This window comes from Fulmarus glacialis, unplaced genomic scaffold (genome assembly GCF_000690835.1).
Source record: "Fulmarus glacialis isolate BGI_N327 unplaced genomic scaffold, ASM69083v1 scaffold8352, whole genome shotgun sequence".
Taxonomy (NCBI): Eukaryota; Metazoa; Chordata; class Aves; order Procellariiformes; family Procellariidae; genus Fulmarus; species Fulmarus glacialis.
Window position 1 is genome coordinate 23,593 of NW_009197123.1, and position 25,596 is coordinate 49,188.

Genomic DNA, 25,596 nt, shown 5'->3' on the forward strand with positions numbered 1-25,596 from the left:
GCAGGAATGTGGATTAGAAACAGCCCTGTTATATGAAATGAAACACGTCGTTTCACTTGGTTAAAGTCTTGACTTTAAATAAACAAACAACGGCATTTTAGGAAAAGAAAGAGTAATGACAAGCTAAACATAACAACAGAATATGTCCAAAGGATGAAACATCACCTTGTTTCTCAACATGATCTTGCCATCCATGCCTGCAGCTCCTTTCACTAAGACTACCATAACTCTTTCCTCTGTGGCTGACCCAATTTCTGCTATTTTTGTATGTGCAGAAAGTTTCCCCCTTTAGCCTAACTCAAGCACTCAAAGGAGTGAACAGCACCCAAATCCTCCAACAGCCATGCAGGACCCCATTTTCATTTCAAGATACTATTTGTATTTCTTCTCCATAGCCTTACTCAAGCTTACTCCATAAAGTCATCTTTCTCCTTCATACTTCTTTCCTCCTTCCACTTACCTACTGATGACTTTTTTTGGGTTTTTTTACACCTCCTCTCATCATTTCTAGTACAAGAAACTTCTGACTCTCCTTCTGACTATCCTTCTGACCATTTGGAATAACCTTTTTAAATTTTTCTGCCATGTTTATTTTGATTTTAAAAGATATTAGGAAGAATTTTTTTCCTCTCATCAGTTTAGCTTCTTTTTTGTTTAGCCTTTATTTATTATAACTTATCTTTTTAATGAAGTAAAGCAATTTGTGACATAGCCTGTATAAAAGACACTCACAAAGTGAAGTTTTATTGTCTACTCCTCTCTCCTCCCCCACAAAGAATATCAGTACGTGTTTTAAATGAACAGTCAAAATTGAATCACAGGCAGCTCTGCACTACAAAGGACAATGATTCAATATAATTATGATTCAATATAATTCTAGATGCCTGTTGAATTCTAATGTCTATGTGTCAGTACTCCAGTACTGATGTCTTTTATAAAACAGTTTTCATTATTATATGTTGCTATTAAGACTACTATTAAAAAGGAAACAAGGATTCCTCAGATACATGTGTCTGTCTACTTTTTACACATAAAATGGCATTCATTCTTTCTTATATGGTAGGTAGCTTTTCTGATCATTTGCACTATATTGCTATTCAAATATAATAATATGTAATTGCATGTTAATTAGATCTGACAGGCTATCTACATGTGAATTCTTGACAACTGTCTTCTAAGCACTGGCAGAATATCAGGTCAACCAGTGCCCCTTGAAGCCACCTTGGAGGTACAATCTCCCCCAGGAAATAGGAGCAGAAGCATTAATGTTGAAATTATTTTTTAAATTTAGTTGGTCATAGTCTCCCATCATTATTGGCTTTTGTGACTGGCAGGCTAACCAGCGGCCACAAGGGCTTGTGGACCATTGATTCAGAATACAGAGGTGTACAGTAAAAACAAGCAAGGCTTTCAGGACTGCACTGAAAATACAAGCAACAATCAGTTTTACCTATGCTGGTTTTGTGCTTTGGGAAATACAGCCAGCTTTTCCCATGGCCTCTGTTTTATCTGCCCCCAGATCAATAGGAGTTCACTGCAGGTTGGGTTTTTTTCTCATCCAACATGAAGGACATCTGGTGGTTTCTTCCTGAAGAAGGCTTCAGGCTTCACAGCTATGAGTTGGAAGTATCTTATAAATGGCACTTCTAATCCCAAATTTGAACTCCAGTTCAAAGAAGATGTTTTTTAATGTTTTGCCATTCAACTAATTCATAGAAAAGAAAATACTTTACTTTTATTTCATTGTTATATACGTTTTCACATTTTGTACATTAGACTATTCTCTACATGATATTCTGAAGTCATGTTTTACCATAAAATAGGGTAAAAATAACTCCTTTTGCCTATCTTGGGTTATAAACTCTTCATGGCAAGGACTGCTTCTTTGTACAGCTAATTCATTTTAAGGACCAATCATCTCCATAGAGGCACCCGAGGTGTTGCTCTAACTATAAATTATAGCTTGTTCTATATGCAAAAGATCACTGACAAGAGAAGCTGAAGGTATCAAACAAATGCCATTGAGAGCTGCATTATGGCTGAAGAACCCAGAGTGCAACTCAGAAAAGACATTTTTGTCTGAAATGTACAGTTGCTGACCTGCCTTGCCCGTTAGATTATATTGCAGTTTTGTCAGGAAGCAGCTTTCTTCTTTCTTTCTTTCTTTTTATTCTTATTCAATAGCAGACTCACTGGAAGAACTCTTGCAGCTACTGTTCCTGGAGTTTAATTTATGCCTTTTGAAATAACTACAACTTGTGAAACTCTGTCACTGGGGGAAATCAGATTGAAATTTTCTCTTGAATAGTTGGATTATTATTGTAACCACTTAAAAGGTGACAGGATCTTCACCTCAGCCATTTTTTTTCTCTGAGAAGTGTTGAAAATGTCACCCAGTTAAACCCCAGATCAGAGCGTCATTTAAAAACATGTCTCATTAAACACTCAGCTCTTGTTATGACCCTGATGGATTGGTTGCTACTGAGTTTATGAAAAATGAAATGCATTACTTTTCCGAGAAGCTTTAACTATGTATTTTCCATTCTCATTTAGGACGGGAATGCCTGACACTTATTAAACGGTTAGAATCTTGCCTACTGCTCACCTAATTCAAAGACTAGAGAATGAAGGGGAAAAGATGAGTGTTGAAAATAGCTTTTTTTTTTTAACAAGTAGCATTTGTCATGCTTTGCAGACTTTTGAAGGCAACACCAACTATGACACACCTGAACTGCGGACTTTTGAACCTGTATCGACAAGATTCATCCGCGTCTACCCTGAGAGAGCCACACACGGAGGACTGGGGCTGCGAATGGAGCTACTGGGCTGTGAACTTGAAGGTAATTGCTCTGCTAGAGATGAATGCATTTTATTATTTTCATAAATACATTCTCTACTTGGACTACAGCTGAACACTGCTGTGTCTGTACAGGCAGCACGTCGGACTCTCGCTTCCATGACTGCCATTAGTGCTGTTTCTTGGCCTAATCAGTTCCTTCTCTGCAGATATTTGAATATGCCCAAGGCACAAATATTATTCTTTCTCCCATTCCTTTGTTGAATCACAGTGATATTCTCCACGTTTTTCTGTTCCCTTAAGCAGCCTTATGATTATACTTTCGAGAAGCATAGAGCTATTAGGAGAGAATGAAGACAGGAACTTATATTTTATGTTACCATGATACAACCCTGGAAGAGATGTTTTCTGAGAATGCAGAGGGAGCTTAGCACTAAATATAACAATTATGTCCCTTGCTCCTTCAAAGGACGTGAAGGTCACACCAGACACTATGGTGGGCAATGATTACTTGGCTGGACAGGCTCTGTGCTGTTGCTTTTGGGGGGCACAGGGGGCCTCTTTGTTCCATACCAAGCTTTAATTTTGCAAGAATATGTAGGAGATGAAAGACCAGGAAAAGCAAAGTTTAGACATTTATCCTTGGACTGTGACATGAAGTCAAGCTTTGATTCTTGTTATATAAACAATAATTATTTAACTTCATAGATAACTACAGATAACACTACGTGAATTTCACAATTTTATCTGATGGATGATGGTATAGTAGCATGACTTATAAACCACACAGCTTAACAATACACAGAATAACAAACCATGTTATTCAGGGTTTCATATGATACCTCATATGGAAGTAGCTGAACAGGCTCCCAAGATGAATGGAACCGACTGCTCTGCCTCCATTTCTTTCTCACCATTTCTCCCCCAAGGCGGAAGAGTGGGAGGCATTTGCTGTGAGAACTGATGAGTTCTGTGTTGTTTTTTGGTGAAGGCCAGATTGAATAAGTGTGTTTTTTACTTGGCCCGGAAAGTGGGGAGGTTGGAATACTTCTTAGTTCTTGCAGGAAGTCCTCATTTCCTGTGGGAATACTTAGTTCCTGCAGACTATTGTGCTATTTGCTCAGAAAAAAAAAAAAAAACCAGCACCTGCCTCATGTAAACTCACAACCTGTGGGCAAAGTCCTTCGGCCACAGGGCTCCTGTAGCGACCTAGACATCAAGAAGTGAGTCCGTGGACCACCTTACAAGAACACGTTGCTCAGTGAGATGGAGGAGTCAAAGAGGAGACTGAGCAGGCAAAACACCTTTGCTTTTAGGCAAACCGCAGCAGCAAGTACAATTTTTCCCTGGGACACATATACTTGCATTTGTCTTTCTGCTATGGTGTACTTTTGAAGGGTGCTCACCTTTCGGTCACCATGGATAGGTGAGGTCAATTCCCATTTACCCGTGGGAGAAGAATTATAAGAAAACTTTGCTGTATAACTGTATCTTAAGGAGGGAGTTGAATGAAGAGAAGTCACTTGAGATTTACTGAGAAGGCAAGGAGCTGAGATGAGAAAAGAAGCATGGAGGTAGGCACAGAGAGGACTAGAAATCAGCTCTCCAGCAGTAATGAGCAAGGGGAAGCTTGGTGTGCTCAAAGCATCCCAGGGGGCCTTATATGAAATGATGGCAGAGATGTAGGCAAGCTTGAGGCTCTACAGGGGCATGAAGATCAAGATAAGAAACTTAACTCGATGTAGAAAGCTAGAGGGAGCTCCCAGAGGGGTTTTTAAAGAGATGTGGGGAACAGACGCTCTGCATAATTCACAATAGATACAGAACTGTTTCTTTAACTAGGGCTAGATTTTACCTGTAAAGCATAGGTCAGGGTCCTAAAAAGGCATGTTTCATCCCAGAATATAGCAACTTCAGAAACTACCATCCCTCCTGACATTTTCAGGCCAAGAAGTCAGTGCATAAGATCTTATGTGGCCAGCAGACTCTGGAGGCAGTAGAAGGGCAAAGAAGAATCCGAGAAATGGATGCACTATTGCATAGCTTATAATGGGAGTAAAACATTGTTAATGAAAATAACAGTAGGTGAGAACAGACAAAAGCCTGGATCACACTCCCATCTGGTTATCTTAAGCCAGGAAACTATACTTGCAGCATAAAACATAAATGTAAACATAACACCAAGTATCTGCATTCTGATTTTCCAGATGTGGTATGTTTTGCAGATACTGGGGTATAGATATATTTTCTGGCATCTTGCACAAATCTCAAGCTTTTAACTGTAATAACAAAGGTCAGACTTTTACTGGTTATGCAGCAGCTACCGGAAAGTCATCACCAATGAGAAGCAAGCAGGTGGCCAGGAGGGGTGACTGACATCACTGATGTCTTATTTATAACTTCAACAAAAACAAAAGAAACTCCCTCCAGATCTCCTTATTGAGCACGAAGTGATTCTACATCACACTGCCTTCCTGCCACTGTTACCAGGACTCTGCTCAGACATTTCCTCTCTTACATGTGCTCTGCAGAGAGGTTTCTTCAGCAATGATGTGGTGAATGCTGGAGAACTACCACCTTGAGCATGCACCCCTCCTGCTCCTCTGTACAGTCCCACTCACAGGCACTTTGGCCTGCAATAGAATGATGGGTTTTCTATCCCTCCCCAAGCCTCCCGTTCTGCCTTGCCAGGCTTTCACTCTTTGTTCATAGGAACAACCAACACTTATCACCCAGTGAATACACAGTCCGAGGCTTTGCTGCCCAACTCTGCTCAGCCCTTGAGCTCAGCTACCGCAGAGTGCCTTGGCGCAAGAACAGCAGAACAGATATGTCCCATTGCAAAGAAATACTAACTAACCTGCAAAGTGGAGTTGCTCCTTTCCTCAGATACAACACATGAAGGCAGCATATGGTGCTCATCAAAATGTTTCTGCCAATTGCATGCTGATTCTCCAGCACGTTTTAACTGAACGACTGGATTTTGTTTCAGCTCCTACGGCTGTCCCTACTGTTTCCGAAGGCAAACCTGTGGATGAGTGTGATGATGACCAGGCAAACTGTCACAGTGGCACAGGTGATGACTACCAACTGACAGGTGCAGAAACCATCCTCATTCCATTGCAGCTTCATTGTAGCTCATATCCATCACCAGTTACCAGCTAAACGTTTGCACTGATTTAATCACTCAACATAAATGGACATTGGTATGCAGTTCGTATTGTCAGTGCTGTCAAAACATAGGCATCTGCCTTTTACATATAACAATACTTTTGATTGTTTTCTCAGCTATGTAATTTTTGAAGCAAATAATAGTGACTAGCTGGAAGAGAGGGCAATTTTTTTGAGCAGGAATTGTGTCTAATCAAATATCCTAATCAAACTTTCTCTTACTAAGAAAAAAGCTGGACAAACCTTTTGAGGTTTATTGTCCAAGATTGAAGAACTCAAAATGAAATATTGCTTATGTTCAAGATACATATACGATTCCATACCTAAAACTTAGTATAGGACTCAAATCTCAGCCCCAAACCTTTCCCAGACAGAAACAAAGCAGATTTGTTTCGTCAAAGCATACTCACACATGTACTGCCAGAAATATTTCCATCAGCTTCCCCACCAACACTGCATTACAGCCACAGAGGGGCTGATGTTCTCCAAGGTGCCATCACTAGCAGAAAAATAGAAGGGAGAGACATAACATAGTCTGCATCTGGAACGGAGGAAGCTTGCTAGTTTTCATATTCTCCCACTTTGCACAGAACCATTGTCCTTCTGCTGACACTGCACCACTACGTTTTTGATCTCTTCTTGGAGGTCACTTGCTCCACAAAGCTCTGGGCCTGTTTAATGATATTCCTTTAGCAGATCTATACATCTACAGTAATTGAGCTTATTTTTGGACACAGCGACCCAAGTTATTTCATCACTGCTCCCTGGTGTGCTTATCTAATAAATGTTTATTGCTTCTCATATCCATGATATAAAATAGCATTAAAAATCTGGCAATAGCTGTCCAAGAGGACATTGGGAAACCTTAGGTAAGAGATTGGCTTTTTGGAAGCAGCCAAGTAGAACATCCGACAGCAGATAGAAATGAAAGTGCAGTTTCAGCATCAAACCCTTTCTGAGCTTTGCCAATGTCTCCTGTAAATGCATGTTGCAAATCATAAATTGAAAAACAATTATTGAGTGGAAAAGACACTGCATGGTCACTGTCACTGCTTTTCAAATCAATGTCCCAGATGAATCTTATTCTTTTTGAAAACAGCCATGCAGGGAGTCTGATAAAATAGTCTGTATTGTGCTAAGGTAGCTCAGAAAGCTTTCAATGTTACTAAATATTGTAATTTATTTATTTTTCTGAAAGGAAAGAGCCAGGTCAGGAAATGCTGGGCTTCCTGCAAAGCCCTACATTGAGGGCTGGCTTGCAAAGCCCAATAGGTAGAGACATATTTCACATAGATGGAGGCTGTGTGAGGGGATGGAGACAGATCTATGCAAGCACCTTCCCTGTTCACTCATAGTCTCTGCACTTCAGGGAGCTCAGGGCTACATCCGCATGTCCCTTAGGGAAAGCTTATTGAGCAGAAGAAACTCCCTCTGGCAATTTTTGCAGGTTGTGCTTAGGGAGCAGTTTACAATCTCTAAGACAAGGGAACAGCCACCAGCCTTCCTGAGCATCAAGTCTTTTGGGGAACTGAACCTATTTCAGTACTAAAATTGAAAATTACTACATTGCCCTTCTACAAAAGTGCAGACACTTTAGTATAATTTATTACTATACCACCTAGAAGCCCTGAGCAGTGCATGCCCAATTGTTCTGGACACTGTAGAAACACTGCATTGTACGTATGATGTTACGTATAACACTAAAATGCACAGGAGTGATTTTACCGATAATTTCATTGTAAACGTTCTTTTCTTCCTCCAAAATGCATAGAAGGGAAATATATAAATCTCGTGGCACATTAAGGATAGCAGGGCAGTGCAGAGGGGATGTCATCAGTGCCTTACCCTCTTTTATCCACTCCCGACGTGAATGTGGCACCCGCATTCTCATGGGTACGACAGTTAGAGTCACTTCCCTGATAGCACTTGCACATATGTGAGTATCACAATGAAGCCTCCCTTGCAATTAACCGTAATTGTGCTGTAGGCCAGATTCCTTCCTGCTCTATTTGGACCCCATACAGAGCTACTCTATTTGTGTGGCTTATAGCATTTCGCATCAGATCATTCTCACAAACATAAAGCCGATACAACTTGGGCATTCGTTCTCATTGGAAGTCATCATAGTCATCCTTTCTATACTGCTTTAAGCACTTGCTTGCTGGAGAAAAGAAAAGCCATTGACTGGTAATCAGCACCCCACTGTGCATTTATAATTGTGCTAATTTACTTTTTGTTTCCTTTATCAATATGAGGCTTGCTTTAAAAAGTCAAGTATTTTGAAAATATCAATTAGTGAGCTTAGGAGAGGGCCATGACCCCACTCACCTCTTGTTCATCTGCTTGAAGAAGACAAAGCGGAAGTCCTCAGTTCCTCCTGCTCTTTGAGACAGAAGGCAAACCTGCCTTAGACTATAGCCTAAAGTTGGGCACCTCTCTTGTGAGCTGATCTCACAATGCAGCTATGCAGCAACGCACAGGGAGGACGCAGCATGGCAATAACTAGCAGCTTTTAAAATCCTTAGTTTGCTGCTTCCACAGCTTTCATGCCTTTTTTTAATATCCTGGAGGACTTCATGTCCCTGATATGTGAAACAACATGCCATGGGTGAATGTACAAACTGGTGACTGTTAGGAGACGCCACAGAGATCAGTCGCTGACTTCGCATGTGATTTGGAGCAAATCGCTGTCTCTAAAACAAGGATGGCCACAGGGACATGGTGAGGATTGATTAATTGGTGTTGCAAGGAGTCCGAAGATATACAGCTTTATATAAAGATGAGTTCTTATTTTCTTTTTTGATAAAGGAAGCCAGATCTTTGATGTCATATTTTCATGCTTAAGCTCACATACTCAGTTACCTACATGTCTAATAAAGATGGTAATACTTCAGATTTATGTATAGGATATTCCTAATGACTGCTGTGTCCTTTGTTGTGTCCCATGTATCATGATATGCATAATTTCTTTTCCAGGTGGTACTACAGTGCTGAATACAGAAAAGCCAACAGTAATAGACAATACATTACAACCAGGTAAAAAAAAATATTTTTCTTATTGAAAACATAATAAATTCCATACCCAAATTTCATACCAGAGACAAAATAATGAATTGCAGCACTTCCTGACTTCCCATTCCCTAAAAGTCTCTGAAGTAAAGAAGCATCTGGTCTCTCAGCTCTGTACAGTAAATATTTTATTCCTTTCATCCACATGTAGACACAGCAGAGAACAAGATTTCCTTCTGCATCAGCAAATGCCAAATGCTGACAAAATTAAACTAACTTAATCACACAGTGCACTCTGTTTAAATGTGGCATGTCAGTGACACAAAGTGTGTTTGCAAACTCCGGGAAAACAAAAACAGAGCCACACAGGCCCACTCACTATTTATATCCTGGTTTTACAAAACTAAGTCAAGTTTGCCAGTTTTCTCCACCAGGGAGCTGGCAGTTTTACAATATTGTTTTCTAGCAAGTTTTCTCAAAATGGGGTTACATAAACTGCTACCATGAAGTTGAAAAGGGAAAAACAAGTTGTCACTGGAAGCAGGTCCTTTTTACTTAATCAGTACAATAACTAGCAGCTTTTAAAATCCTTAGTTTGCTGCTTCCACAGCTTTCATACCATTTTTTAATATCCTGTACAATTTACTGGGAGTGAGGGAGAGGATAGATTTGGGCAGAAAACCCAAACACCAAAAACTATGAGCATCAGTTTAAAATGCTTTGCATTAGTAATTGTGGAGCGGTAAAGAGGTCAGTTTTCAGTTACTCCCATTTCCTCCATTAAAGTACAGTCAGGCACAGTCTTGCAAGTGATTTATTAACAGGGTGGGTAGGTGTTTATCATTGTTTCCTCAACCATGTGACACAATCCGCTTTTGCTTCAAGTAAAAAAAAGGAACTAATAATGCAAAAGTTTCCTAAGGGACACTGATGGTGTCGACCTGATTAAGAGAGAGAGCTGACTTATCTCAGACGTTGTTCCCACTCTCGGCCTCTGCCTTCTGATATTGCAGAGGCGAGTGCTTTTACTCCCCTCAAAATTTGTCTCCAGGGTCATCCAGTTGGCTTAGTCAGCATACGCTATTTCTAGCACTGCCCTGCTTTACGAGCAGAGGGAGATTGTGGAGTACCGGTGCAATGAGAAACACGACGGCAGGCTGGCCCACCTTCACGGGACACCTCTCCACACCGCTCTTCCACAGCCAGCCTTGCTGAAGGGCTGGAGGGCTGCTGATGATCCCACAGTTCGGAAAGGGGTGGGGGATGCAAAGGAAGAAAGGATGCTGCGCAGTGGTTTTAGAGTAAAACATTTTAAATTTTATGTCTGAAATGATCTTTTAGCTTTCTATTTTGCTGAAATGGAGGATATTTTTCGTTTTTTAAACTATCTTCTTGCATTTAAACAAATTGCAAATTCATGAAGTGCCCCTGTGCAATGCAATTTTCCTCCCTCCTCCCCAGTGCCAGTTGCATTGGCAGGTTGTGTTTAATCCCTTTGGCTTGGGTGGGACTCTCCAGTAATAGACTGACTGTTTCTGCCAGAGATAAAGATATCCTCATTTTCTCTCTTTACTTCCCTCCTGCACCACCTTCGCTTACTCCGTGATGAGCCAAGTTTTTTCTCTACTAAAGGAGTTTCTGAGGTTCCCTTCAGAGCATGCCAATGTTACTTCCCTGCTTTGTGCTGGTAGGAACTGTTTCCTTCCGGGGAATAAGGGACAAGTTCACATCCCAAACTCCAGGCTCCCACATGGCAGCACATTACAAAGATCATAGATAGAGATCAGTCAGATGCTAATAAATAAGGTTTCCAGAATCTCCAGTTTAAGACATAAAGGTTTCCAGCTGCTTCATAATCCCTCACTGAAAACCAGCCAGAAAACTCCCAAAAAGGGGCAGACAGAAATTCCCCTCAACATGGGGAAACCCCTCCTGGCATGAAGGCGGTGTAAGCATTTCCTTCTGCTGAAGGGGCATGGGTGGACCTAGCTGGCACGAAGAAGCACATCAGAGCAAGAGGCCATGCAGTAGGGAGCAAGAGTCTGCTACGGCACCCAGGAATGACATAGTCTAAACAGGCCTTGAAGTTACAGAGCTGCTCAGGGGCCTCCCTGGCCCTCAGCTGGCTGGGGATCAGGGGTCAGTGCACTCCAACTCTTTCAGCTATTCTCAAGCTGAACAAGGTATGAATTTAACACACCAAGGACCAAGCCTTCAGCTTCAGCCTTAATTCCCTCTAAGGGCTGGTTTACCTTAAGGTGCTAATACACCTTGAAGTAAATGGTGAACTCCAAGCCAAAGAGCTATTCCAGATGAGTTGCAGGGTGCAGGCTCCAGCGGGTAACCCTGCACGAGCTACACCGTGCCAGTGCTGGCCACAGCAGCTTGTGTCACGGTGATTCAGGACAGAGATTTACCAGCCCTCTCAGTAGCAGCACCTGCCGTGGCGCAGGTACTTCTGCAATAGGTGCTAACTCCATCTATTGCTGTCCTCCTGCCTGCATTCAAGCCTGCAAACACCCTTAATCTTGTTATCCCAGACTAACATGCTTGTGTGTGTCAAAACCTGAGATTATCCTGTTCCAACCAGCTTTCATACACTATGGAAACAGTTAAGAGCAAATAGCTGGAAAGCCTCCATGTATAAACAAGCTTTCCATCAAGACGACTTTTACAGTTCATTTCAAGGGGACTGAATTGTAAAAAAAAAAAAAAAGAATCATGATTTCAAACTGCTAAAAATGTTTAAAGGTTGGGGTTTTTTTAAGAGAGGATTTACTGTCCTCCTCAAACTTAAAAAGATGCCTTCAACAAATCTGTCTGTCAAGGTAAATACCTTTCAGGCCTCAGTCCTAAGACTCAGCAACATCTAGTCTTTTTGAACACATCTTTTTCAATTCCAAAGGACTATTTGAAATGCTTGACTCTTAGCTATTTACATACAAAGCAAGCTGTTCATTTACATTATGTGCTCTCAGCGTGTAAGCTCAGTCCTTTGTAGAGCAGACTGTTCAAGAAGTGAAGTATCTTGTTTTTCACACATATAATAGCTATTTCAGAAAAATATAACTAAGAAATCCTGAGGTTACAATCTATGCTAAGAAATCATTTAAAGGTAGAATAGGTCTGATTCTCATTTACAGTGGGACAACTTTGCATCAATAAAGGGATATTAAAGCAGTTAAATTATCATTTACTATCATTTAAGGTAATTCCGTGCTGCCAGCATAAGTGGTATAAAAAGGTGAAACGCAAATAAGAATCAGACCCAATATACTACTTTGAAGTGGTCCAAATTATGTTTATAATTTCCCATCTTAATGTTGATTTACCCTTTGGCAAAAGCATCCTGTAGAGAATTTTCATAGCATCTTTAATGCCATCATGCTCCTTCTTGCCTCTTGTTGGAGGAATTATAAAAATATGTCAAAGTCTGTGGGCCACGAACGATTAATGGACTTGCAAGAAACTCACTCAACTAGATTTTCAAATGACTTTCTTGTTCGTGTGCAGTAATGGTTCCAGCTGTGAGCAAGATGTGGTCAAGAAGTACAGCTGTTGGTTGCTTTTTGAGAGGATAAATCTGTTTTAATTCAGTATCACATACCCTACATTTTGAAAAAGGCATATGGGATTTCGTCACACCTCCTGCTCAGATTCTCATCTGAACTGCTGCTATTTAGTTACATAATAGCTGGTTTTCTTCATCCTCTCAATACACACAAACCCGGAGATCAATCACCCATTGGCAGGAGACTTATCCTAGCAGGGGAATGGCCCAGCGCTGCAGAGGGAGCCCACCAAATGCTACTCGTCCCTACTTTCCTTCCTTTTACCAGAGCTGCCAAGCTATAGTTCAAGGACAAAGAAGTGGACAGATTGCCTGTAGCTTACTGTGAGCTACTGTATCAGCCCCCTGGGACCTTTAATAGAAATGTTGAACTATTCTGTCTTTTGCTGGAGCAGATCCATTGTCCGTAGAACTAATGAACCTATCCTGATGCTACAAGTGTCTATTATTAATTGGCTAGCAGGTCTATTTTTTCTTTTTATGGGTCCCTGGGAGAAGCATTGGAAGAGACATAAGAATAGACAGTAAGAGATGGCATGTTTAAGGAGCCCATAAAATAAGAGCACTCTAAAATGCCTTGCCTTTGACCTTCAATCCCGTTGCTGTGATTGTCTAAGGAATATATTAACACAATCACTTTTAAGAAAACAATAGGAACCTAGCAAGAAATAGCTAACTAAGAGCAGGTTACTGGTCAAATCCTGCTCAATTTCAGGGGATTCTCATTAACTTCTGCATGGAAAAGAAGTTCATTTTTATGCTACACCATGCTGTCTGTGAGACCAAAGCCAAGGAACACAGGCATGGCCAAAGCATATCAGACTTAGGCTCTTTGCCAATTTCCTGGACTATATATTTCAAATGAAAGTGTAAGAAATTCTTTATTAGATGGTGCTGTGAAATTTAGCTCTGCTTTGAAACTCTCCTTCTAATCCCAATGTTCAGAGCTGGCTTCAGACCATGAAGCAAAAGGCTTTTGTTAGAATTAACAATTAAATTCTGGATATTTTCCTTATCCATTTCAGTGTCCAGTTCTCTTTGAATTGTGTTCAGCCTTAGCAGCATTCGAGTGAAGCAAGTATCGCTCATATCATATGAGAAATATCTTCCTTTAATCTGCATTGAACTTCACTGGATATCTCATAGGCTATGAAATGGAGAAAACAGAATATTATAATCTTCCTTCTCTGGATTCTTCACCCATTCACATACTTCTCCTGTGTCTTCTGCTATTTATTTTTATTCAGAGTTGAACAATACCAGTCTTTTCAATCTCTTTGTGCTATGTGCTCATTTATGCTGTGTGATATCTTCAGATTGATGTGATCTATCTACCACTGCTCTCCTTTCTTATGGTTTGAATACCACACAGGCTATCACAAGCTTTGCATTATATAATCCTTCGGGATTAATAAGATTAATTTTGGTTTACGTTTTCTAAGACCTTTTCTAAAGTTCTGTTTCATGGCTCTGATGTCAAAGCCATGCAATATAGCTCTCCCTAGGCCTCCTTGACAATGAAAGGCTATTTTTCACGAACTTAAAACCCTTTAATTCATTTCAATGTCACTCTGTTTCTTTAAAAACTCCCCTTGATTTTCAGATGTCCCCTTTTGGGCAAGATGTCTTTGATCATGGCCCCATTGTCTAGAAGAAAAACCCCATATACTGAAGAAAGAAACATAATGGATTGCCTTTCTGCACCCACGTGCACATAGGCTGAGTTCTGCTTCTTCAAGATTTTAAGCCCAAAGAGAGATTATTCACCATGACCTGCCCCTTTCCTAGAAAGGGCTAGGGTCCTCCAGGAAACATGTTGTCTCCACATTGAATTCCTGTGCCAGACATTATCTGTTTAATTCATTTGTTCCCAGCTAGGATGCCGTATTCGTGACAATGTGGAGTAGACCCCTCTGGAGGCCAGCGGGAGGGAGGGGGGTGGTAGGCGGGATGGGGCAGATGAAAGGAAGGAGGGAAGAATGAGGGCTCAGTGCGGAGAGATGCCGCAGCACAGCCGAGGTACTGACAGGCGGAGGAGAGGGGCAGGACCTGCCATAAGCTCAGATGTCTCTGCTGACAGAAAGAAATTTTCTAGGGGCCAGAGGGGAGAGGGCACAGTGGCTGCAATGCAGGAATCCAGTGAGTTGAGTTAAAACTGTGTCTGGGAGCAAGGACCCACCAAACAAGGACACAGCAGGCAAGGAGAGAATGATAGATCAACCCTTTTTATATCTATTCTGTCCCAACCTACTCACCTGAAGCTTCCTCTGTGTTGATAAAATGATTATTCTAGTTTACTTTCCATTAAAATCTGGGCTGTGAGTTCAAAAGCCTTTCCAGTCTTCCCTGGGCAGCTCACTACGTGGAGGAGGTCCTTGCCTCTTCAGACTGGAAGAGCTCCACCTTAAAGGTCTGGCCAGCCACAGGTCCCAACACACTTCCCATATTTCTTCATATTTTCCCACAATAGACAAAACACACCCTAGGAGCTGCATTATCTTTCCTGGATTTTTTTTTTATAATGGGTAGGAAAGCAAAAGAACACAATTCTTCCCCCAGAGCTGATATTGGTGGGAGCACAGAGTCCTTTGTTCTTAGTTCATACTTGCACAAAGCATCTCATTAAAGTAAATCTAAGTTATTCCTTTAATAAGGCGTGAGTCATGCCTGAGAAAAGACTTCAGGATTTGGTCACATTGCTGTGGGAAGGGTATTGCTCTACTGGGAGTTGTCATTGCTTAAGGTGAGGTAAAGTTTCATACCAATGGGGTAGGAACCAAAAGCCCAAAAGATTTCAAACTGCTTCTGAAAATAAGAAATGCAAGCGATTTATATGCTATCTTTGTATAATCTTTCCATTCACATTCCAAGTTCTATTGAAGAAAATAAGCTACTATGTATTAAACCTTTGGGCAGAATTGAAGAAAAGCTGAAAACAAGATATGATCTCACCCTGACCATAATACCAGACTTCCCTTGTTTTACATGGAGCTTGTTTTGAAGCTTATTTTGAGTTCATTTGGCAATCAGCCACATTTGTCCCTTTTCCGTCTCAATTTGTCCATTTCAATGCTGCCATCTTGTGGGCCTGCTTAACTGTCTTGAAGATGCTGAAATAAGTTCCTTACTGAAGCCACGTACTATACATTTCACCAGAAATCCTTTCCTGCCAAGGACATTCTGTTAGTTTTTCTGCCCTTTCTTATTTTTGTCCAAATCTTATTGTGAGTTGTTGCAAAACGTTGCACAGTTATGGTACAAATAGTAACTATCAACCAGCAAATATATCTGATAAGTAAGCCAGAGCTTTCTTTTTGAGTCATATATGTTACAGTACAGTTCCAGCTAATGTGGGCAAATCAGAAGAATTAATCTAACCACAAAAAAATCCCAAAATATGGGTCATAAAGAGACAAGAAACAACCACATCATTTACTAGAAATAGTCATTCTTCATCCGTTTCCCAGCAGGGCTGCTCTCGCTATAGCTTCGCAGAGTTTCAAGTAGGAACGGCTCTGTTAATGGTCAAATGCATGCATTTGGTTTTGAAGTACAAAATCTGAATTATGCAATTAATAATCACATTTTGTCCCTCCTTTTCCCTCTTTCCTTGCAGAGCTGCCACTGTACAACTTCAACTGTGCCTTTGGCTGGGGATCCCAAAAGACTTTGTGCCACTGGGAGCACGACAACCAGGTGGATTTAAAGTGGGCAATCCTGACCAGCAAAACTGGGCCAATTCAAGACCACACAGGTAATCATGAGTTCATGATATAGCCATTTTACATGGGAAGAGGCTGTTCTGTTTAATACCAACATGCCTTCCAAAACCAGAGGAGAATGAATTATACCTAAAATATGTAGAGTCCCAAAGATGATTCTCTAGGCAACCTAACCCGTTATATGTAGTCACAACTGACCATAATTTTCCTTTCGGTTGGGGAATAAAGATCATTTATTGTCAGGAATTGAAGATATTCCCTTCTCCTGACTCGCCTTTGGATAACCACCATCTAGGGTACAAAAAAATCTGAATGACCAAATATTCTGCAAATATCACTTACCAAGTGATACAGTCATAAACAAACCTCACATTGTTCTTGCTTGTAGTTACGAGGGCTGCCCACCACAGAAAGGTGTTGTAAGTGAAACTTCCCAGATGGATGTATTTCCATGCCCTCCTCCTCTCCTGCAGGAGTTGGAGCCATCCCTTTGCTCACACACAGTTTTTCCAGAAATATCACCCTGGGAAATTGATTGGTTGGTTTTGTAGTATCTAACTTATGGCTCTGCATAATTAGGCAATAAATATGCTGCTGGCTAGTGGTGAAGGGAGGGCGCTGCGTGACCTGCACAGCCTCTAGCTTTAGTGTTCTCTCTTGCATATGTGCAGATTAATCAAATGTGTTGAGATGAATCCCCCTTCCCACTTCTGCAACCCCTTTGCCTAATGAGAATGACAAGGAAATTAGACAAAATTGGACTTTTTACATTCTGAGACACTTTCAATTGAATCTTAAGACAAGTACAGTAGTTTCAGGAAAAAAAAAAAAAACTTATAATACTTTGACTATAAATGGCATTGTACAAATAAATGGCATCAAATTAACTAAATGCAGTTAGCTGAAGTGAAGGCTGTAATGGTGGAAAAATTGATGTAGAGTAAAGTGAAATGGCTCAGTAGGATCTGACATTGAAGGGAGGTTAAAAGCTATGTTAGCCAGAGACTGACAAAATCTAAAAGGCATGCATAAGTAAAGCTCTAATTAAGACAATGAAGACAGAGTTCCTGACCCAGCACTGCAATAATATTCTGGAAATGAGAGATATCTGCACTTTGCCACCAAGGATTATAGAGGGACTGAACCTGTCTTCAATCAAGAGATGAAGAAATGATATTCTTCAAATGAGAATTTGTTTTTTCCGCTAGGCCCTGCTAGTGCGGAAGACTTCTTTGTTCCGTTAGCTGTAGCTTCAGTAAGTCTTACAGGCAGCCCCTTTAGCTCCTTGTTGCACTAACTTTCAATATTTTCCAAAATTTTCCTTCAACTCTAAGGGCACCTTCACTTGCCATTCGCCTGCCAGCAGATACAGAATGAGTGGGGTGGGCGTGAGCAGAGACCACAAGCAGTCTGAATGGCACTGCCATCCCAAACAAGCCCCCCAGAGTCACCACTACGCAGCAAGGCCACCCTATATATTGGGAGAACAACACGGAACAATTCCCAGGCAAATCTTGCTCTCAGCTGCACTTGTATAAAGCTGAAGAAACTCCACAGAAGTGATCTTCAACAGCAATTGCTTTAAGACAGCAGGATATGCCGTATGTCACTTCAAATTATACGTGTTATGATTAAATATGGCCAGAGTTAGGTCTTCCAACTGAGACAGCCATCCTAATGTTGTGATTATTTCTCTTTTTTCCTCCCTTTGGATTTCCCTATCACCATTCTTTGATGAGATTTGCACATGTTGTGCTGCCCTCTGCACAGAAGCAAAGTTGGAAAGAACATATAGGCACAAGCACTGCTGCTGAAGAAGCTGGACAAGATGTTACTGCAGTAAGATAGAAAAAAGGAAAAAAAAAGCTTAAATTTTTTTGGCAATTTAATATCATCTTCCCTTATAAAATTCTTTCAAAGACCAGATACTTCCACATGCATATTGGCCAGGATACCTCTGACTGCCCACAGAAAAATCCAAGTAAAAGAAAACATCCTTGTCTCCTGTTAGAAGAAATATTTCCCTTTCTCATTTATTACGCCCACTCCTTCCAACCACTGGGTTTAACCCACTCCTCTTTGTTCCTGGTTCACCATTTACTACCCTGTCCTTCTTATACTTCCCAGAGTGGCAATGCTCATCTTCCCTTCTTCATTGGTGCAGGACTATACCATTGCAATCCAGCAAGTCTCAGTTATACATTATTTCAAATAAAATTCAGGAATATCATGTATAAGCAAAGACCAATGTTGATAAAACATCACCCTTCCAAAACATCTTATTTCCCCTCTTTTTACTTTTCTTTTGTTTAAGCATTGGTATAAACAGAGAGATATATACTTGTTTCAGCATTTGAGAAATAGTATTTCCTATTATTACTTTTCTCCTTCCTACTTTCAAAATAACTTTATACCAATGCCAGTAAATGCTGTCTCCATCCTTTTGTGTGAGTGCATTACACATGCAACCTAATCTTACGCACTCCAGAATGAACTTCACATTTTTCCACCATAATTCTCTGCAAAGAAGCTGTTCAAAAGCTGACTGGAATGGGTGCCTGACTGGTGTAAATCAGAAGCACTTTTTGTAGTCAGTATCTTACTTAGCAATTTTCTGTTACCAAACTAATCACACTCCCATGTGGTTCTCTCCCGGTGTGATTAAGCAAGTAATTTTCCAAGTTAAGGGTATTAGGTATTCAGACTTCAATGTGTATAAATCCATTACGCTCTTCAGAAAATACCAGCCATAATCTTACTCTTTCAGGAAGTGGCTCACAAATATACATACCCCAATATATTCTTGCCAAAATCAAGGGAATAACTCTGGCACCGTTTGTGACAACGCTCAGACTCTATTTAGGAGCACTGTTAAGATCTCAGTTCCTGATCTCTGACCATGGCTGTTCAAAGCTAGTTTATCCTCCAGTGTTCTTTTTAAACTTCTCTTTAACCCGAGATTAAAAATAGCTCTTTGCACAATTAGTATAGAGTAGGCCCTGAGGGATTTCTGTCTAGCCTGAAAAAAGGTGCATGCTGACTAATGGAGCATACACTGTCACACCAAACATGCTTTTGCCTCCTTCCCTGAGCAAAAGAAAATGCCTTGTACATGCCACGTAGTGAACATCTTGTTCACTCTCAGCACAAAGCATCCCAATGAACAGCAAAGGAGACTGCCAGAAGAAATAAACTCTCCTTAGAGCACATCAACTTTCCTAGAGCTCCCAAACCAATGCCCTCTGACTCTCTCGGTTGTAAGGCTTGACCTGTCAGCATGGAAAGAAGGCAAAATGATCGGGGGTGGTTGGGGCTTCTTAGGTAAGCAAAGAATATGAAAGCTGGTGGCTATTCCTAACGCAGTCCTTCTGTCACAGTAGGAGATGGCAATTTCATTTACTCACAAGCTGACGAAAGCCAGAAAGGGAAAGTCGCCCGACTGCTGAGCCCCGTGATTTACTCACAGAACTCTGCCCACTGCATGACGTTCTGGTACCACATGTCCGGCGCACATGTCGGCACCCTGAAGATCAAACTGCGGTACCAAAAGCCGGATGAATACGATCAGGTGCTGTGGACCTTGAGCGGGCACCAGGCAAACTGCTGGAAGGAAGGACGCGTTCTTCTTCACAAGTCTGTGAAACACTATCAGGTGAGCTTGGCCGCTCCTCGCTGGTCATGTTTTATACACCGTAGCAGAAAACGTCACTGAAGGATTTATGTAGACAGTCTTATACCTACAGATGAGGTGCTGTTGCTGTGACAGTAATAATAATGGCTTATTTCGTGGTATCTCAGATGACAGTGATACAAGCAATTTGTTATCCAAGGGCAAATAAATAGTTTAGAAATAATTTCTCATGTCACAAAATTGCATCCTTGCCACAGTTTTGCTGCTGGTGTAAAACTCTTTAATGAAGTTAAGACATTCTATAAATTCACATTTGCATATATAAGATCATAAAGGCATGCAGCGCAGATTGGCAGGCCACAATCAAAGTACATGTAGATGCGGCACCATGACAAGTGAAGATGTGTGTTAACAACTAATTAAGATATCCTGAATGCTGCAATTGTGTGTTAACAGGAAAAAATGTGAACATTATCCTATTTTGCCAGGTGGTTATTGAGGGAGAAATTGGAAAAGGAACTGGAGGAATTGCTGTGGATGATATTAAAATTGACAATCACGTAGCACAAGAGGATTGCCGAAGTAAGTATGAATAGCAAGAACATATAGAAATTTAATCCAAAACATTATTTATTTTGTTTTGATAGCTGTTTTTTGTTTTGATAGCTGTGAGAAAGGGATAGATAATTATTGACTCTATAGGAAGTTCTGCACTGAAAATATCCTGATCTGACCCATAGTTTTATTCATAGTAAGTGCCACTGGCATCACCTCAGTACCGCAGCAACTGAAGTCTTTTGGATCAGAACTGGCATCCTACTGACACGGGTCACAGCATGTTCACATCCTCACATCTCTCCCTATATTTCATATTGCTGTCCTCTTTAAATTTCTCTGCTTTTCCTAATGCTCTTCCCTGTTTTAACTAATGCTCAAAATCCAGTTTTATTTCTTCACCCTAGGATGAAATGGCCCCTGCTCTATCCTCTGCTGTTCTGTAATTCTGAGTTTGCTGTGACTTGTTTGCTGTAGTCGCCAGCTCCCAGACACGTGGGACATGAAGTAATGTTAGAACATGGCCTTTTCCACATCTGAGCCAGGCTATTCCTGAGATGCTATTTGAGTCCTTTTATTTCTGGCCAGTCTTGGGTTATTCCAGTCACTGCTGATCATATGTGCATTGCATACTGCACGTAATTTGGCAGCAGCAACCCCAGATAAACACAAGCAACTGAACCCTGTCCTTCATGGTGGAGATGAAGCAATGACTTTTATGTAGGAGAGGGAATAGAACTGAGAACCCTCAGCATTAGAAATATAAACTTATGCCATGCGAGTTGGCAACACAACTGAGAGCAATAATAGAGGATGTTCCTCACCTTTTGTAGCTAGTAGCCTTTTGAGAGTAACATGACAGACTTCAGCTACATGGTAATTTCACTACAGGATGAGAAAACTTTACAATTTCTTTTTATCACACATTCCATCTCCTGGAGTTCATCATATGCCACCAGACTGGCAGTTACCAGGAAAGAGAAGCAGGATGCACTGCCTGGTCCTCCTGCAGTGTCCTCAGTGCCAAGAAGGGTGCTGGGACCACAGTGATGGTACTTACCTGACTCCGAATGAGAGAGAAAAGTAACTTCTTTCCTACCTCCACATGTTTCGGTTGTTCAAACCAAATGCTGAGCAAAGATTTTGGCCTGGGGGAGCTAAAGCCAAAAGCTCTGAAGCCCAAAACACAAGTGGTCTTGCTGCAGTCAGTGAAACTATTCTTGTGATTAGCTATGCCTACGCTGATGAAGTGTTATAGAATTGGTCTCCAAAATTGTAGTACAATGAATGAGATGCTAATTCATCGCACTGATTTCTCTTTCCCAGACATGGAAAACCCCTGCTGATAACTAAAACTGTGCCAAGACCGGGCAGAGAGGAGTTTTTAAATCTTTCTTTTTTCTCCATTAATTTTCAGAGCCCATCATAATGAACAGTTCTGTCAAGCTGACATAATGATGCTCTGACACAGGAAAATCTGCTATACCATTATCGCCAGCATGATAGTCAATCAGTGTTTGTAACCCTAATAATCAATGTCAATTCTCTTTGCTTCATTAGAATCAACTGATGTGGAGAATGAAATAGATGAAGAAGAAGACCCAGAAAGTAATCAAACAGGTAAAAATTGTGTTATTGTTAAAAAGGAATGAATTTTAAAGTGTATTTTCATGTGAATTTGTGTATTCTATTTATTTATCTATAGATTAGTTCTCTAACTGCATATTGTATTAAGGTTTTTTGATTTATCTGGATCAGATTCTAAGAAGGCTTATATTTATTTGAAGGATTTAATAGTTTTATTCTTCTATGTCATATAATCTTACAGATTTTGTATTAACCTGTCCTTTGTATTGACCTGTCTCAAAACTTTCAAACTTTATATACATAATTTGTTATATTGTATACATATATGTGTATACATATATATGCATGCACACTATAGCCCCTTAATATTTTGTTATCTAGAAGGCTTGTCCACAGCTGAAGAAACATCTGTCATTATATCTTACAATTTATGACTCACGCAGTGTCTAGGTAATTAGGCTCAAAACTCTTCAGGCTAATTGTTTCTCAGACCTGGCTGAAAATGTCATTTTATGACCAGTCTACCAAAGCATTATCATTTTCAATGATGATAGCTGTAAATGGATCATTAAATGGATCATAATTGTCATATTGTCCCAATAATAAAATATACTTGTATTTTTCAGGCAATGAGCTTAATTTTTTTCTGTTACAATCAAATGGTATTGCTATCATTGATTTCAGTGAAAGCAGGGTTTGTCCAAAAAGACTTTTTGGCTTTTCCTGCAACAATTAGCAGGGTTTGCAGGCTTATTGGATCTCTTTCATAAACTGAAAGGGTTGAGGGAAAACATTATGATACCCTGTGAATGTTTTACACAAGGGGGCTCTTCTGTGTCAGTGCTGTCACTATTGCCATTTCAAGGTCCAATCCTGAAGTCAGTGAAGTGGAGATGGACGCAAAACGGCTGGAGATTCCCAACCAATGTCTAAGCCTACAAACATTCACACTGAGCTGAACAAGATTTAATTAACATTTTTGAGCTAAATACTGCAAGCTTGCAAAATGTAATCAAAAGGTCTGGTTATTCATTCCCAAGACTCCCGCTTAATCCAAGGCAGAATCAGACCCCTACTAACATGCAGCAGATTGAGGGACTGGAGAACAGTATGAAAAAAATGAACAACTATTTGGGCTGCATTATAGTTTTCAGCGATTTATGACTACCTCCAAGAAGCTAGGTTTTCAAATTATGTAGCAATTTATGTCAGAAACTTGATGTCCTTTCTCCAAATTTCCAACTCATCAACCAAAGTTCTACCTAGAATCAGTTCTGAAAATTTTGCAATTCTTTACTCCATTTCAGGGTTTACACCTCCATACCATACAGGCGAGGACTACGATGATATCTCCAGGAAACCAGGCAACGTCCTGAAGACCCTAGATCCAATCCTTATTACCATCATAGCCATGAGTGCACTCGGGGTGCTTTTAGGAGCCATCTGTGGAGTTGTCCTGTACTGTGCCTGTTGGCACAATGGGATGTCAGAGAGGAACTTGTCTGCACTGGAGAACTACAATTTTGAACTGGTCGATGGTGTAAAACTGAAAAAAGATAAACTAAACACACAGAATTCATACTCGGAAGCATGAAGGCATAAAGCGACTGGAGAAGTTTCAGAGAATCGGGATGGAAGGACATAGCTCGGTTGTGCTGGGGAACTGTTGATCTTCTTTTACTGTACAGGCTGAAAAGTGCATTGATGACACTGAGCCAAGCTTTTCTCAGGAGCTTCAATGAGTGTGTAACTGATAAACATGGACAACAATCTGTGTTAACAATCTGAATCATGTACAGTCTGCTTTTTCTGTTGGTTTTATTTGAAATAATCAAATGCTGGTGTTGAGACCAAGTATGATTGACTTATAGTTCATTTTGTCTTTCTTTCTCTCCCTCTCTTTTGTTTTCCGTTAATGGATAATTTTGTTTTTACTGTGTAAAATCCGAGATGCTGTCACAAAATGTATTCAGTGGGGTCCTTTGGATGGACATGCTGTCTGTAGCTCAGTGCCCAGAAAATATTGGCGTAACAGCAATTTAGTGGACTCCTGCACCTGTATTTGTGTATAATTGCTCGTGTTGTGCATAGGCAAAGAAGGGTTAGGATGTTTTTGAAAGTACTGCTGCATCAGTACTGATATAGTGTGTCAGCTCTGTTTACAAAGCAATACAGTCAAATTTTATTGATGTTTTTCAGTGTTGTACTAAATTTTGTGCTTGTGAACTCCATAAAAGAGTATGTGCCATCATCAGACACAACTGGTAACCGAGTGTACTGCCTAAAAACTAAACAAAAAAGTCCTTGGCACTGGCTAGTGTATGTCCTCTCAAGTGCCTTTTTGTTTGTACTGCTTCTCATTGTGTTAACTACAGCTCTGCTTCTCTGCAATTATGCCCTTGTCTTTAATCATATTCTGATGGCTCACTGACTAAAAGAAAAGTATATTTTAGGGTAAGAAAGTAGCCTCAGCAAGGCAAGGGCTAATCAGATTTGACAACCTGGCTCGATTGTTCTGCTTTCTGTATTTCAACTTCATGTCTCTTGACCCTTTTGTATAAAGCTGCAATATCCCCTTTTATTGCTCTTTCATATAGAATGTATTTTCAAATGTAAAATCTCTCTCCCTTTTCTCTTCTCTTCCCCTCTCTCTTTCTCTCTCTGAGTAGATTGCATAAGCATTTGCCATTGCCAAGGAAAGAAAACTGCAGCTTTAACTTGGTGGTAATGGCAAAGGATTTTATTAGAGTTTGTGTTAAAAAATAAGGGAAAATTCTTAACTTTACCCTCCAAAGTCGAACTTTGGGTTTCTTCTTAACAGCATAAAGTGACAGTATCTTTTTTCCTGAAGTCAAGAAACATGTCTTTTTTTCTGAACAGCTTGCCTGTTAATTACACTAGGGAAAATAATTTGCTTACTGAAAAGATTGCCTTTAAAATGAGAAACTTTCCTCCTCCTGCCCCTACCTGAACCCAGAGTTCTGTTCTCTTGGTAAACGTGTATTTTCATGCTAATCAATGCTAATTGGGCTTACGCATGGGTACTGAGGGCAGAATAAAATCCCACAGTGTATGTAAGGTATGTTCTTACCATCCTGTTATATCCAATTGGCATTTCATACCGGGAGGTTTCTGTTTGACCAGAAGTGCAGATAGTGACAGGTTCAGTGAGCTGAGTAGCGTAAGCTGTTGGAAAAATGTGTTCGACAACTATGTGGCAATTTTTTAATATTTTAGGACAAATATTATTGGACAAATAATATTCAACAGCCTATGCAGCTGGTTCAACAGGGTAAAAAGAAACAAGATTTTGTTGCCCTCAGGGGTGCGTAGAAGGAGGCGAGGGAACAGAGGGATCATTCCCCTCCTGCAGGTGCAAGGGGAGCCCCTGGGTTTTCTGCGGTGACCCGCACACAGCACAGCCATAACTGGGGAGGCAGCGGAAGAGGGCAGCTTCAACCTTCCCCTGGGTATCTACCAGCCAGCAGGTAAAACCAGTGCCAACATGGGGAGAGGAACATCCTGCAAAGTGCTGAATTCATATTTTTCCTCA

The 25,596-nt window shown here is 40.6% G+C and overlaps 1 protein-coding gene across 1 annotated transcript in view; it reads left to right on the forward strand.

Moving 5' to 3' along the window:
* The window catches only part of NRP1 (neuropilin 1), a gene marked incomplete at its 5' end in the record, with an annotated part of 32,375 nt that extends 7,031 nt beyond the window's left edge, over positions 1-25,344 (forward strand). The window contains 8 exons of the mRNA XM_009572421.1: positions 2,696-2,840; positions 5,790-5,894; positions 8,945-9,004; positions 16,165-16,302; positions 19,651-19,922; positions 20,390-20,483; positions 22,017-22,076; positions 23,351-25,344. Of these exons, the coding sequence (XP_009570716.1) occupies positions 2,696-2,840; positions 5,790-5,894; positions 8,945-9,004; positions 16,165-16,302; positions 19,651-19,922; positions 20,390-20,483; positions 22,017-22,076; positions 23,351-23,637 (1,161 nt within the window). The remainder of the gene's footprint in view (positions 1-2,695; positions 2,841-5,789; positions 5,895-8,944; positions 9,005-16,164; positions 16,303-19,650; positions 19,923-20,389; positions 20,484-22,016; positions 22,077-23,350) is intronic.
* Positions 25,345-25,596: the final 252 nt, after the last annotated feature.